The sequence below is a fragment of the Molossus molossus genome, unplaced genomic scaffold (genome assembly GCF_014108415.1).
Source record: "Molossus molossus isolate mMolMol1 unplaced genomic scaffold, mMolMol1.p scaffold_m16_p_5, whole genome shotgun sequence".
Lineage (NCBI taxonomy): Eukaryota > Metazoa > Chordata > Mammalia > Chiroptera > Molossidae > Molossus > Molossus molossus.
In genome coordinates, this window is record NW_023425388.1 from 9,106,244 (window position 1) to 9,119,506 (window position 13,263).

General features: G+C 42.8%; 1 protein-coding gene across 2 annotated transcripts in view; it reads left to right on the plus strand.

The window, feature by feature from the left end:
- The window catches only part of PSMG1 (proteasome assembly chaperone 1), a 34,662-nt gene that overhangs the window by 5,460 nt on the left and 15,939 nt on the right, over positions 1-13,263 (plus strand). For both annotated transcript variants that reach the window (XR_004956804.1, XM_036242835.1), the window contains exon 3: positions 11,545-11,696. Coding sequence is in view for 1 of the 2 variants with exons in the window: in XM_036242835.1 (XP_036098728.1) it covers positions 11,545-11,696 (152 nt within the window). In the remaining variant the exon portion in view is untranslated. The remainder of the gene's footprint in view (positions 1-11,544; positions 11,697-13,263) is intronic.

Consider the following 13,263-nt stretch of genomic DNA (forward strand, 5'->3'; position numbering starts at 1 on the left):
TTTGAAAGAATTTAGGAAAAACCTGAAGCAGGACCCAAGACAGGCCAATCCTATGGTTAAGCAAGTAGCAACAGCTTGGGTGGGCCTGAAAGTTGGGTGGGGCGGGGCCTCAGGGAGTCAGCAGGGCGGGGCTACCAGTGTGAGCCAGGTTGCTGGAGTCCCAGATATGGCGACTGTCTGCCGCCCCAGGGAAGGGCTCACCAAAGGAACAAAGGCCTCTGACAGCACGTTTGTCCCCGAGAAAGCCCCCTCTCCAGCCCTCGCTCCAGTGCCAAACAGCTCAGTTCCTCCCTGTATTTCTCTGGTGCCCCTGGAGCTGCCTCCCCTCCGAGCTTAGAGGGAGAGAGTCCGACCAGTCTGTGCGCGGGCCCTTTAGGGAGCTGCCTGTGGCTCCAGCCAGGTCAGCTTCCCTGAGCCTCAGTTTCTGCTGGTTTTTCCAGCCAGAAGTTATGGGGACTTCTCTTCCTGGCACTGGAAACCTGAGCGGGGCACCTGGTGTGGGACGGGGACCCCTCAGTCCTCAGGAAGGACCTTCCCAGCCTCGGGAGCCTCCTGATTTTTATCCGCCACACTTGGGTGTGGGACCAGCCCGTCGCGCCGCCGCCGTGCCGCTGCCGCCACCCCTCGCGCCGCCGCCCCTCCTACCAGTCTGGATGTAGCTGCCTTTTTTTTTAATTCCGTAGTTGTAGGACTTCCATTCAGCTTGATTTCAGGCGGTTTTGGATGATGGTTGTTCTGTAGTTTTGTTGTAACTTGGATGTGGTTGTGGGAGAACGCGATACTGCGTTTCCCTACGCCGCCATCTTGACCGGAAGTCCTATCTTCCTCTATTTCTTTATTCAATGACCTGTAGTTTTCTGCGAATAGGTCCTTTATTTCTTTGGTTAAGTTTATTCCTAGGTATCTTAATTTTTTTGCCGCAATGGTAAATGGGATTGTTTTCTTAGTTTCTCTTTCTGTGAGTTTGTCATTGGTATATAAGAATGCCATTGATTTCTTGACGTTAATTTTGTATCCTGCTACTTTGCGAAATTCATTTAAGTCTAGTAAACTTTTGATGGAGTCTTTGGGGTTTTCTACGTATAGTATCATGTCATCTGCAAATAATGACAATTTCAATTCCTCCTTTCCAATTTGGATCCCTTTTATTTTTTCTTCCTGTCTGATTGCTGTGGCTAAGACTTCCAGTACTATGTTAAATAGGAGTGGCGAAAGTGGGCATCCTTGCCTTGTTCCTGTTCTTAAGGGAAATGCTTTTAGTTTTTGCCCACTGAGTATTATGTTGGTGTAGGTCTTTCATATATGGCCTTTATTATGTCTAGATATGATCCCTCTATTCCCACACTGCTGAGCGTTTTTATCAGAAATGGATGCTGGATTTTGTCGAAAGCTTTCTCAGCATCTATTGATATTATCATGTGGTTTTTATTCTTCATTTTATTTATGTGGTATATCACATTTATGGATTTCTGAATATTGTACTAGCCTTGTATCCCTGGGATGAATCCCACTTGGTCATGGTGGATAATTTTTTTGGTGTATTGCTGGATCCGATTTACTAGTATTTTGTTCAGGATTTTGGCATCTATGTTCATCAGGGATATTGGCCTGTAGTTTTCTTTCTTTGTTGTGTCTTTTTCTGGTTTTGGAATTAGAATTATGCTGGCTTCATAAAATGAGTTGGGAAGTCTTCCTTCTTCTTGAATTTTTTGAAATAGTTTGAGGAGAATGGGTATTAGTTCTTTGAATGTTCGGTAAAACTCCCCCGTGAAGCCATCCGGGCCTGGGCTTTTGTTTGCTGGGAGAGTCTTGATTACATCTTCAATTTCTTCTGTTGTTATTGGTCTGTTCAAGTTTTCTATCTCTTCCTGGTCCGGTTTTGGAAGACTATGTGTTTCTAGAAATTTGTCCATTTCGCTTAGATTGTCGAATTTGTTGCCATATAATTGTTCATAGTAGTTGTTAACGATCTTTTGTATTTCGGCGGTGTCAGTTGTTCTCTCTCCTCTTTCATTTCTGATTTTGTGTATTTGAGTTCTGTCTCTTTGTTTCTTGGTGAGTCTAGCTAAGGGTCCATCAATCTTGTTTATCTTTTCAAAAGACCAGCTCTTTGTTTTATTGATAGTTTGAATTGTTTTTTTGGTCTCTGTCATTTATTTCTGCTCTGATCTTTACTATTTCCTTTCTTCTACTTGCTCTGGGGCTTTCTTTTTGTTTGCTTTCTAGTTCTTTAAGTTGTGAGGTTAGATAGTCTGTTAGAGATTTTTCTTCTTTTTTTTGAGGTAGGCCTGTAGTGCTATGAACTTCCCTCTCAGAACTGCTTTCGCTGCATCCCATAGATTTTGTGTTGTTGTGCCTTCATTTTCATTGGTTTCCAGGAAGTTTTTGATTTCTTCCTTGATCTCCTCGTTGACCCATTCATTGTTTAGTAACGTGCTATTTAGCTTCCATGTGTTCAAATGTCTTTGTATGTTCTTCTTGCAATTGATTTCTAGTTTCATGCCATTGTGATCTGAGAAGATGCTTGATATGATTTCAATCTTCTTGAACTTGTAGAGACTTAGTTTGTGCCCTAACATGTGGTCTGTCTTTGAGAATGTCCCATGTGCACTTGAAAGAATGTGAATTCTGTAGTGTTGGGGTGTAGCTCTCTGTAGATATCTATTAAATCCATTTGGTCTAGTGCTTCATTTAGAGTCTCTGTTTCCTCTATCCAGTGATGTCAGCGGGGTGTTGAAGTCCTCTGCTATGATTGTATTGCTATCGATTTCTCCTTTGAAGTCTTCCAGAAGTTTTTAAATATATTTTGGTGCTCCTATATTGGGTGCATATGTGTTTATCAAGGTTATATCTTCCTGTTGGATAGATCCTTTCAATATTATGTAGTGGTCTTCTTTGTCTCTAATTATGGCCTTCATTCTGAAATCTATTTTATCAGATATGAGTATTGCTACCCCAGCTTTTTTTTTCTTTTCCGTTTGCTTGGAAGATTTTTTTCCATCCCTTCACTTTCAACCTGTGTGAATCTTTTGATGTGAGGTGGGTCTCTTGTAAACAACATATAGATGAGTCATGCTTTCTTATCCAATCAGTTACTCTGTGTCTTTTTATGGGAGCATTCAGTCCATTTACATTTAAGGTGATTATTGATATGTACTTATTTATTGCCATTTTTGGTTAGTGTGGTTCTATTTTTCTTCCCATTTCTCCTGGTAATTACAGCAGCCCTTTTAACATTTCTTGCAGTGCTGGTTTGGTGCTAATGTATTCCCTTAGCCTTTTTTTTTGTCTGGGAAGCTCTTTATTTGACCTTCTATTTTGAATGATAGCCTTGCTGGGTAGAGTAGTCTTGGATTCAGATCCTTGTTTTTCATGACCTTGATTACTTCATGCCATTCCCTTCTGGCCTGTAGTGTTTCTTGTGAGAAGTCAGCTGAGAGCCTTATGGGGTTTCCTTTGTAGGTAACCTGTTGCTTATCTCTTGCTGCTTTTAGGATTCTCTCTTTAACCTATTGCTTATCTCTTGCTGCTTTTAGGATTCTCTCTTTGTCATTAATTTTTGGCAGTTTGATTACTATGTGTCTTGGTGTCGGCCTGTTTGGGTTCTTCTTACTTGGGGCTCTCTGTGCTTCTTGAACTTGAATGCCTTCTTCCTTCACCAAATTAGGGAAGTTTTCTGTCACTATTTTCTTGAATATATTCTCTCTCTCCCTCACTTATTTTCTTCTTCTTCAGGGATTCCTATGATGCGAATATTATTCCATTTCCAGTTGTCCCACAGTTCTCTTAAGCTGTCTCCCTGTTTTTAATCGTTTTTTCCTTTTGGTTTTCTGATTGGTTGATTTTTTTCTAGTCTGTCTTCTAATTCACTGATCTGGTCCTCAGCTTCCCCTACTCTGCTTTTTAGACCTTCCAATGTGTTTTTCATTTCTGATATGTCATTCTTCATTTCTTCCTGTTGGTTTTTAATTTCCAACTGGTTGATTTTCAACATTTCTGTGTCATTACTCATGGCGCTCATATCCTTACACATGCTGTTGAGCTTCCTCAACATCATGGCTCTAAATTCTAGTTCTGTTAACTTGCTTAACTGCACCTCATTTATCTCATCTTCCATAGAGGTCTCTTGTTCTTTCATTTGGCTTTTGTTTCTGTTTTTCACCATTTTGGCTATCACAGTGGGCTTTGGGGTCTGCCAAATTTTCCCTGTGGGTGTTGATGTTCTGCTGTTTGTGGCTCCCTCTCCTGGGTTTGGATGAGCCAGGGAGGACCCACTTTAAACACCACCGTCAAGTCTTAGCTTTTCTGGTTAGTGTTGCTAGCCCAGGGAATGGTAGTTATCCTCTAGCTTTTTTTTGCCTGGAGGTTATTAGTAGAGGTCACCTGAAGACCCTTGGTTTCTGAGTTGCCTGAAAAACTCCCTCAGGTGCTCAGTGTAAGAGGATTTCCTGAGGGTGGGGCAGATGCTGGTTGTTAATGGGCCTCAATTAGCATTTCAGTGGACACTGGTGGGGTTGAATCTCTGAGGGAGGGGTTGCTGCCTCTCCCCAGGGCCCTGGGAAGGAGTAAAATGACCACAGTCCTGCGTGGCTGCATTCAGTGAAAGCTCTTAGCACCCTCCAAAACCCGACTGTCCCACACAGTTCCAGTCCAGTCTGCCTTCCCTCTTCTGGAGCCCAAGGTGAGTGGCTGCTGCCAGCTCTGCGTCGTGGAGCCGCCTGGGACTTTTAACACGAGGGTGCTGCTTCCAGCCAAGGGCGGCCGCAGCTGTGGCACCAGCGGCTGTGGCACCAGCGGCTGGCACCAGCAGAAGGCGTTGCACTCAGTAGAAACCCCAGGACTGAGCCGCGGTAGCGGGACACTGCCGAGGTGGCAGCAGCTTCCAGCAGAGTCCCCTGGTCCCTGCGAGTCCGTGCGGCACCAGCCGAGGGCTTAGCACGCAGAGTTTGCGGGACTCAGTCTTGGTAGCAGCGTCCGGCTGAGTCCCCTGGTCCCAGCCAGTCCGTGCCAGTCCATGCCAGTCCGTGCGGCACCAGCCAAGGACTTAGCAGGCAGCAGAGTTCACAGGACTCAGGTGGGTTCGTAGCCGAGGAGGCAGCAGCAACTTCCTGCCGAGCCCCCTGATCCCCGCCCAGGCCTTTGCGGACCGTGGGCTCCCGGCCCCCTCTCACGTCCTCGCAAGCCTACCAGGATTGAGTCGGTGTCCCTGGTTATGTGGTCCTCCAAGGTGTCTTTCGGTTGCCCCTTCCTGAAGATTTACCTTTATTTTCGTTGTAAATCCAGTTTGGTCCTGGGAGATGGTCTGTGTAGCTCCATTCACTCCGCCGCCGTTTCTCCTGCTCTGAATTTGTACTTCTTAATCCTTTCACCTTTTTCCCCCATTTCCCCAACCCCTCTCCCATCTGGCAACCAACAAAATGTTCTCTGTATCTATGAGAATGTTTCTGTTCTACCTGTTCATTTTGTTTGTAGATTCCATTGTCCATAGATATGTATTCATTGCCATTTTGTTTGTTCATATATTTTATCTTTTTTTCAAAAAGACCTTTCATCATTTCATATACTAATGGTTTGGTGGTGATGAACTCCTTTAACTTTTTCTTGTCTGGGAAACTATATGGCCAGCGATTCTAAATGACAGCTTTGCAGGATAGAGTAATCTTGGTTGTAAGTTCTTGCTTTTCATCACTCTGAATATTTCTTGCCACTCCCTTCTGGCCTGCAAAGTTTCTTTTGAGAAATCAGCTGACAGCCATATGGGAACTCCCTTGTAGGTAACTAACTGCTTTTCTCTTGCTGCTTTTAAGATTCTCTCTTTATCTTGAACCTTTTGCATTTTGATGATGATGTGTCTTGGTGTGGGCCTCTTTGAGTTCATCTTGTTTGGGACTCTCTGTGCTTCCTGGACTTGTATGTCTGTTTCCGTCACCAAGTTAGGAAAGTTTTCTGCCATTGTTTCAAACAGGTTGTCAATTTCTTGTTCTCTCTCTTCTCCTTCTGGCACCCCCAAGATGCGAATGATGGCACGCTTGAAGTTGTCCCAGAGGCTCCTTACACTACCCTCATTTTTTTGGATTCCTTTTTCTTTTTGCTGTTCTGATTGGGCATTTTTTGCTTCCTTATATTCCAAATCGATGTTCGCTTCTTGGATTTACGTACTCTACTATTGAATCTGTGTAAATTATTCTTTATTTCAGTTAAAGCCTCCTTCGTTTCTAACTTTGCCTCCATCATTTCTGACTGGTCCTTTCTTATGCTTTTGAGGCCCTCACTAAGTTCACTGAGCATCCTTATCAGCAGTATTTTGAACTCAGAATCTGTTAGGTTGCTTATCTCCATTTCGTTTAGTTCTTTTTTGGGGGTTTTGTACTGTTCTTTCATTTGGGACCTGTTTCTTTGTCTCATTTTGGCTGCCTCCCTGTGTTTGTTTCTGTGTATTACTTAATGAGAGGTATGGGGCTAGCTGAGACCAGATGCTGCTTGTTTGAAAGAATTTAGGAAAAACCTGAAGCAGGATCCAAGACAGGCCAATCCTATGGTGAAGCAACTGGCAACAGCTTGGGTGGGCTTGAAAGTTGGGTGGGGCGGGGCGGGGCGGGGCCTCAGTGAGTCACCAGGGCGGGGCTACCAGTGTGAGCCAGATTGCTGGAGTCCCAGGTATGGCGGCTGTCTGCTGCCCCAGGGAAGGGCTCACCAAAGGAACAAAGGCCTCTGACAGCACGTTTGTCCTGGAGAAAGCCTTCTCTCCAGCCCTCGCTCCAGTGCCAAACAGCTCAGTTCTTCCCTGTATGTCTCTGGTGCCCCTCCAGCTGCCTCCCCTCCAAGCTTAGAGGGAGAGAGTCCGATAAGTCCGTGCGTGGGCCCTTTAAGGAGCTACCTGGGGCTCCAACCGCCTCAGCCTCTGTGAGTCTCAGTTCCCGCTGGTTTTTCCAGCCAGACGTTATGGGGATTCTCTTCCTGGCACTGGAATCCTGAGCGGGGCACCTGGTGTGGGACGGGGACCCCTCAGTCCTCAGGGAGAACCTTCCCAGCTGAGGTGTCCTCCTGATTTTTATCCACCACACGTGGGTGTGGGACCAGCCCGTCCCTCTCCGCCCTCCTACCAGTCTGGATGTGGCTGCCGCTTTAATTCCGTAGTTGTAGTACTTCCATTCAGCTTGATTTCAGACAGTTTTGAATGATGGTTGTTCTGTAGTTTAGTTGTAACTTTGATGTGGTTGTGGGAGGATGCGGTACTGCATTTACCTCCCCGCCATCTTGACCGGAAGTTCTGTAGCACTGGTTCTTAAATGTTTTTTAATTAACAGACTCATTTAAGCACGTAATGAGCACTCTAAAAAATAACAGTTATCACTAACACTTTGTACACTTAAGTTCTAAGTTAAAGTTAGAACTGTGCAGGGTTCAGCTAGAATGACATACACATGCACGTGCACAGATCTGTATAATTTTAGGGGGTTCTCCGGCTCATAGGAGAGCATTTGAGAATTCCAGTCAAGATCCTTTGTCCTATAAGGTATCCCTAATGCTCAAAGGACAAATAATTATAAGGTAAATAACTACTGATTCATTTATATCAAGTTCTGCTGGCCTAAAATTTTCCAGATAAGTGTTGCATTATGAGAGCACAGTGAAGTGTGTCAGTAAACCTTGTCAACTCCTGCCCTGGCCGGTTTTGCTTGGTGGTTAGAGTGTCAGCTCAAGAACTCTAGGGTCTCAGGTTTGATTCCCAGTCAAGGGCACGTACCTGGGTTGTAGGTTCAATCCTGGCCCTGGTCAAGTCATGTGGAAGGCAACCAATTGATGTGTCTCTCTCACATTGATCTGTTTCTCTTTCTCTTTCTCTCTCTCCCCTTCTCCTTCTTCACCTTTTCCTCCCTCCCTCTCTCCCTCCCTCCCACTGTAATCTAAAAAAATCAATGGAGCCCTGGCTGGTTTGGCCCAGCGGTGAGAGCGTCAGCCTGTGGACCGGAGAGTCCCGGGTTTGGTTTCCACAGAGGGCCCTGTACCTCGGTTGTAGTTTGTCCCCTGCCCTGGTTGGGATTGTGTGGGTAGGCAACCACTCGATGTGTCTCTCTTACATTGTGATGTTTCTCTCTCTTTCTGTTCCTCCCTCTCTCCCTCCCTCTCTATCTGAAGATAAATGCATTCGTGTCCTTGGGTAAGGATTAAAAAAAAAAAAAAAAGTCAATGGAAAAATATCCTCTAGTGAGAATTAACAAAAAAAAACACCAAAATAACTTTGTCAACTTGCCTGGCTGGTGTGGCTCAGTGGTTGAGTGTCAACTCATGCACCAAGAGGTCGCCAGTTTGATTCCCAGTTAGGGCACATGCCCATGTTGTGGGCCAGATCCCCAGTGCAGGGCATGTAGGAGGCGGCTAATCCTTGTTGTCTCTCGTCGATGTTTCTCTCGCTCTCTCCCCCCCTCTTTAAAATCTTTAAAAAATCATTAAACAAAAACAAACTAAAAATTAAACTAAAAAGAAACAAAAAATTAAAAAATAACAACAACCTTTTCAACACTTGGCTCTAGTACTATCTATACTGAGGCTGTGGCCTTTTACTTCTTTTTTTTTTTTTTTATTTATGAATTTTTATTTATTTTTTTGTTACAGATATTTTACCTTTTTACCCAATTGGCACCCCCCCCCCCCCCCGTCCCCGGCTTAGTTGTCCATGTCCATTGGTCATGCATACATGCATATAAGTTCTGTGGTTTATCTCTTCCCACCCCCCCACCCCCCATCCCCTCTTCTGAGGGATGTCAGTCTGTGCCCTACTTCCATGTGTCTGGGTCTACTGTATTCCTCAGACTGTTATGTTCATTATATTCCGTATATAAGTGAGATCATGTGGTATTTATCTTTTTCTGCTTGGCTTCTTTCACTTAGGATAATACTTTCCAGGTCCCTCCATGTCGTCTCAAAGGATAAGAGATCTTTCTTTCTTACCGCTGCATAGTACTCCATTGTGTATATGTACCACAGCTTTTTGATCCATTCGTCTACTGGTGGACACTTGGGCTGTTTCCAGATCTTAGCTATTGTAAATAGTGCTGCTATGAACATGGGGGTACATATATTCTTCCTGATTGGTGTTTCAGGCTTCTTAGGTATATTCCCAGCAGTGGGATCACTGGGTCAAATGGAAGTTCAATTTTTAATTTTTTGAGGTAGCACCATATTGTTTTCCATAGCGGCTGCACCAGTCTGCATTCCCACCAGCAGTGTATTAGAGTCCCCTTTTCTCCACACCCTCGCCAACACTTGTTGTTTGATGATTTGTTGATGGCGGCCATTCTGACAGGTGTGAGGTGATACCTCATTGTTGTTTTAATTTGCATCTCTCTGATGATTAGTGATGTTGAGCATTTCTTCATATGTCTCTTGGCCAGTTGTATGTCCTGTTTGGAGAGGTGTCTATTCAGCTCCTCTGCCCATTTTTTAATTGGGTTCTTTGTCTTCTTTTGTGGAGTTGTATGAGCACTCTATATATATTGGAAATTAACCCCTTATCTGATACATCATTGGCAATGATGTTCTCCCATACAGTGGGTTGCCTTTCAGTTTTGATGATTGTATTCTTTTGCTGTGCAGAAGCTTTTGAGTTTGATGTAGTCCCATGTGTTCATTTTCTCCTTTATTTCTGTTGCCTTAGGTGATGTATCAGTGAAAATTCTGCTCCGTATGATGTCCGAAATTTTGTTGCCTACATTTTCTTCTAGAATTTTTATGGATTCACGGGTCACATTTAAGTCTTTTTATCCATTTTGAGTTTATTTTTGTTTATGGTGTAAGTTGATGGTCTAGTTTCATTTTTTTGCATGTAGCTGTCCAATTTTCCCAACACCATTTATTAAAGAGGCTGTCTTTACTCCACTGTATGCTCTTGCCACCTTTGTCAAATATTAATTGAGCGTATTGCCTTGGGTCCATTTCTGGGTTTTCAGTTCTGTTCCACTGGTCTATATGCCTGTTCTTGTGCCAGTACCAGGCTGTTTTGGTTACAGTCGCTTTGTAGTATAACCTGCTATCTGGTATTGTGATCTCACCTACTTTGTTCTTCTTTTTCAAGATTGCTGTGGCTATTCGGGGTCTTTTTTGGTTCCATATGAACTTTTGAAGTATTTGTTCTAGTTCTATGAAATATGTCGTTGGTATTTTGATGGGGATTGGGTTGAATCTATAGATTGCTTTGGGTAGTATGGACATTTTAATGATGTTAATTCTTCCAATCCATGAACAGGGTATGTGCTTCCACTTTATGTCTTCCTCTATTTCTTTTTTCAATGACCTGTAGTTTTCTGCAAATAGGTCCTTTACTTCTTTGGTTAAGTTTATTCCTAGGTATCTTAATTTTTTTGGAGCGATGGTAAATGGGATTGTTTTTTCAGTTTCTCTTTCTGTGAGTTCATCATTGACGTACAAGAATGCCGTCGATTTCTTGACGTTAATTTTGTATCCTGCTACTTTGCCAAATTCATTTATTAAGTCTAATAGATTTTTGATGGAGTCTTTAGAGTTTTCTATGTACAATATCATGTCATCTGCAAATAATGACAGTTTCACTTCCTCCTTTCCAATTTGGATCCCTTTTATTTTTTCTTCATATCTGATTGCTGTGGCTAAGACTTCCAGTACAATGTTAAATAAGAGTGGCGAAAGTGGACATCCCTGTCTTGTTCCTGTTCTTAATGGAAATGTTTTTAGTTTCTGTCCATTGAGTATGATGTTGGCTGTAGGTCTTTCATATATGGCCTTTATTATGTCGAGATATGATCCCTCTATTCCTACATTGCTGAGCGTTTTTATCAGAAATGGATGCTGGATTTTGTCGAATGCTTTTTCAGCATCTATTGATATGATCATGTGGTTTTTATTCTTCATTTTGTTTATGTGGTGTATCACGTTTATTGATTTGCGAATATTGTACCAGCCTTGCATCCCTGGAATGAATCCCACTTGGTCATGGTGAATAATTTTTTTGATGTATTTCTGGATCCGATTTGCTAATATTTTGTTCAGGATTTTGGCGTCTATGTTCATCAGGGATATTGGCCTGTAGTTTTCTTTCTTCGTAGTGTCTTTTTCTGGTTTTGGAATTAGAATTATGCTGGCCTCATAGAACGTGTTTGGAAGTCTTCCTTCTTCTTGAATTTTTTGAAATAGTTTGAGGAGAATGGGTGTTAGTTCTTTTTTGAATGTTCAGTAAAACTCCCCCGTGAAACCATCTGGGCCTGGGCTTTTGTTTGCTGGGAGAGTCTTGATTACCTCTTCAATTTCCTTAGTTGTTATTGGTCTGTTCAAGTTTTCTATCTCTTCCGGGAATAGTTTTGGGAGACCGTGTGTTTCTAGAAATTTGTCCATTTCGTTCTTCTTAAGATCTCAGTTTCCTTTTCTGCAAAATGGTGGCGTAAGGTTGATGGCCTGCAATGGCTGTCTGCGCTCTAAAATTCTAGAGTAGCTTGAATAAAGTTATTTTTTACTGACTGGAAAATACAGCTTGCAGAACCAAATACTAACTCATGTGAATTGTTTTCACAGCATTTTTGTCATCGTTTGTTATGAATTCAGGAGTCTGGGAAGAAGTCGGTAGTGCTAAACTCTGGAATGAATGGTGTAGAACAACAGACACCGAGCATCTGTCCCCTGCAGAGGCTTTTTGCGTGTTTTATCATCTGAAGTCAAATCCCTCGGTATGTGGGACTTGCCTTGTATATTTAAGAAGTTGTGTAGGCATCATTTATGTAGTATCTTTTTAAATTCTACATTCCTATGTATCTACTTTTGGGCTAAGGAATTCCGCCAGTAGGCAGGGCAGTAACCACTTTGTTATTTATATAAATATTAATGTGGCATATACATTAATGTGTGTTGATAAAGTTCTTAGGAAATTCTGATATAATTTTGTTAGAAACAAACCATAAACATTTGATATTTAAATGCTGCTCTCATTCAAAAACTTATTTCCATTGGTGACTCCACGCGTGCAGTGAGTGTATTAGTTCTGTCAAAGCAGGGAGCTCTACTTTGTTGCTGTATAGCCAGTAGTTGGCCAGTGCCTGGTACATGCGAGAACTCGGTGCCTTTTTATTAAACAAGTGAAGGCTTTATGCATTCTGAATACAGTTTCGTCCGTAGCAAGCTTGCATCCTAACCTAAGTTGTCCTGATTTTTTTAAGTCAGAAAAGACACTATGTAGCTGTTGCTGAGTGATTTCTTTGGGTTGTATTTGTACTAATTCTACTCTTGGGCTCATTCAGAAAATACAGTGTGCTGGGCAGTTTGGGAGACAAGTCAGAGATGAGGTGGCCAAGCAGATGACGAGCCATCTGCTTGTCTGACAGAGTTCCACACCACAACTACTGAACACTTGAACCAAGGCTAGGGGCAGGAATTCAAACATCAAAAGAAGTCAGTAATTCCATAATATTATAATGTTGCTTATTTCAGAATGTAAGGACAAGTGTTAGCCTCCAAAACTGTAGAATTTATTTTAGTAATGTGGTTTGTTTCTGTAGCATGTACTCCAAAGTTATTGAAATTTCATAAGGATTTTTATAAAATATCCAGTGTTTAAAGGAAATTAATCAGGAAACTAAGCATGATCTTTTCTTTTTTGTAATTAAAAAAAATTTTTTTTTATTGATATTTTGGGGGTAGAGGAAAGGAGAGAGAGATAGAAACATCAATGTGAGAGAGAAACTGATCGACTGCCTCCTGCACGCCCCCTACTGGGGATCGAGCTTGCAACCCGGGCATGTGCCCTGACCAGAAATTGAACCAGGACCTCTCAGGCCACTGAGTCACACCAGGTGGGGGCTAAGCATGTTCTTGATCTGATCCTTAGTGGAAAAGTTTAACTTTCTAATAAGTAGTGAAGGTTAAGTAGGAGACATTTCAGTTATTGTGTGTAGTTGTACCATTTATTAGTTAGATATCTCTTGATTATTCAGAACCTACAGGTGCAGCTAATCATATACTCAGCCTTTCTCTTCGCCCCTATCCCGGGCCCTGTGCAGTTAGCGTGTCTGGCAGTATTTTAACAGAAGACGTGGCCGACTTCTGTGGATAGTGTTCTGTGAGCATTCACGATCAGGAACTGCATCCTTTCTGGCCTTGTGGCATTGCATGTTATGTCACCTGGGACATATGGTCTGGAACTTGATATCTAAACTAAGACCATCTTCACAGGCATCAGCAACACTTCAGGTTACCATTGGCGTGAGTTCCTTTCGGGCCACTGTCATTGACTGTGCTAGA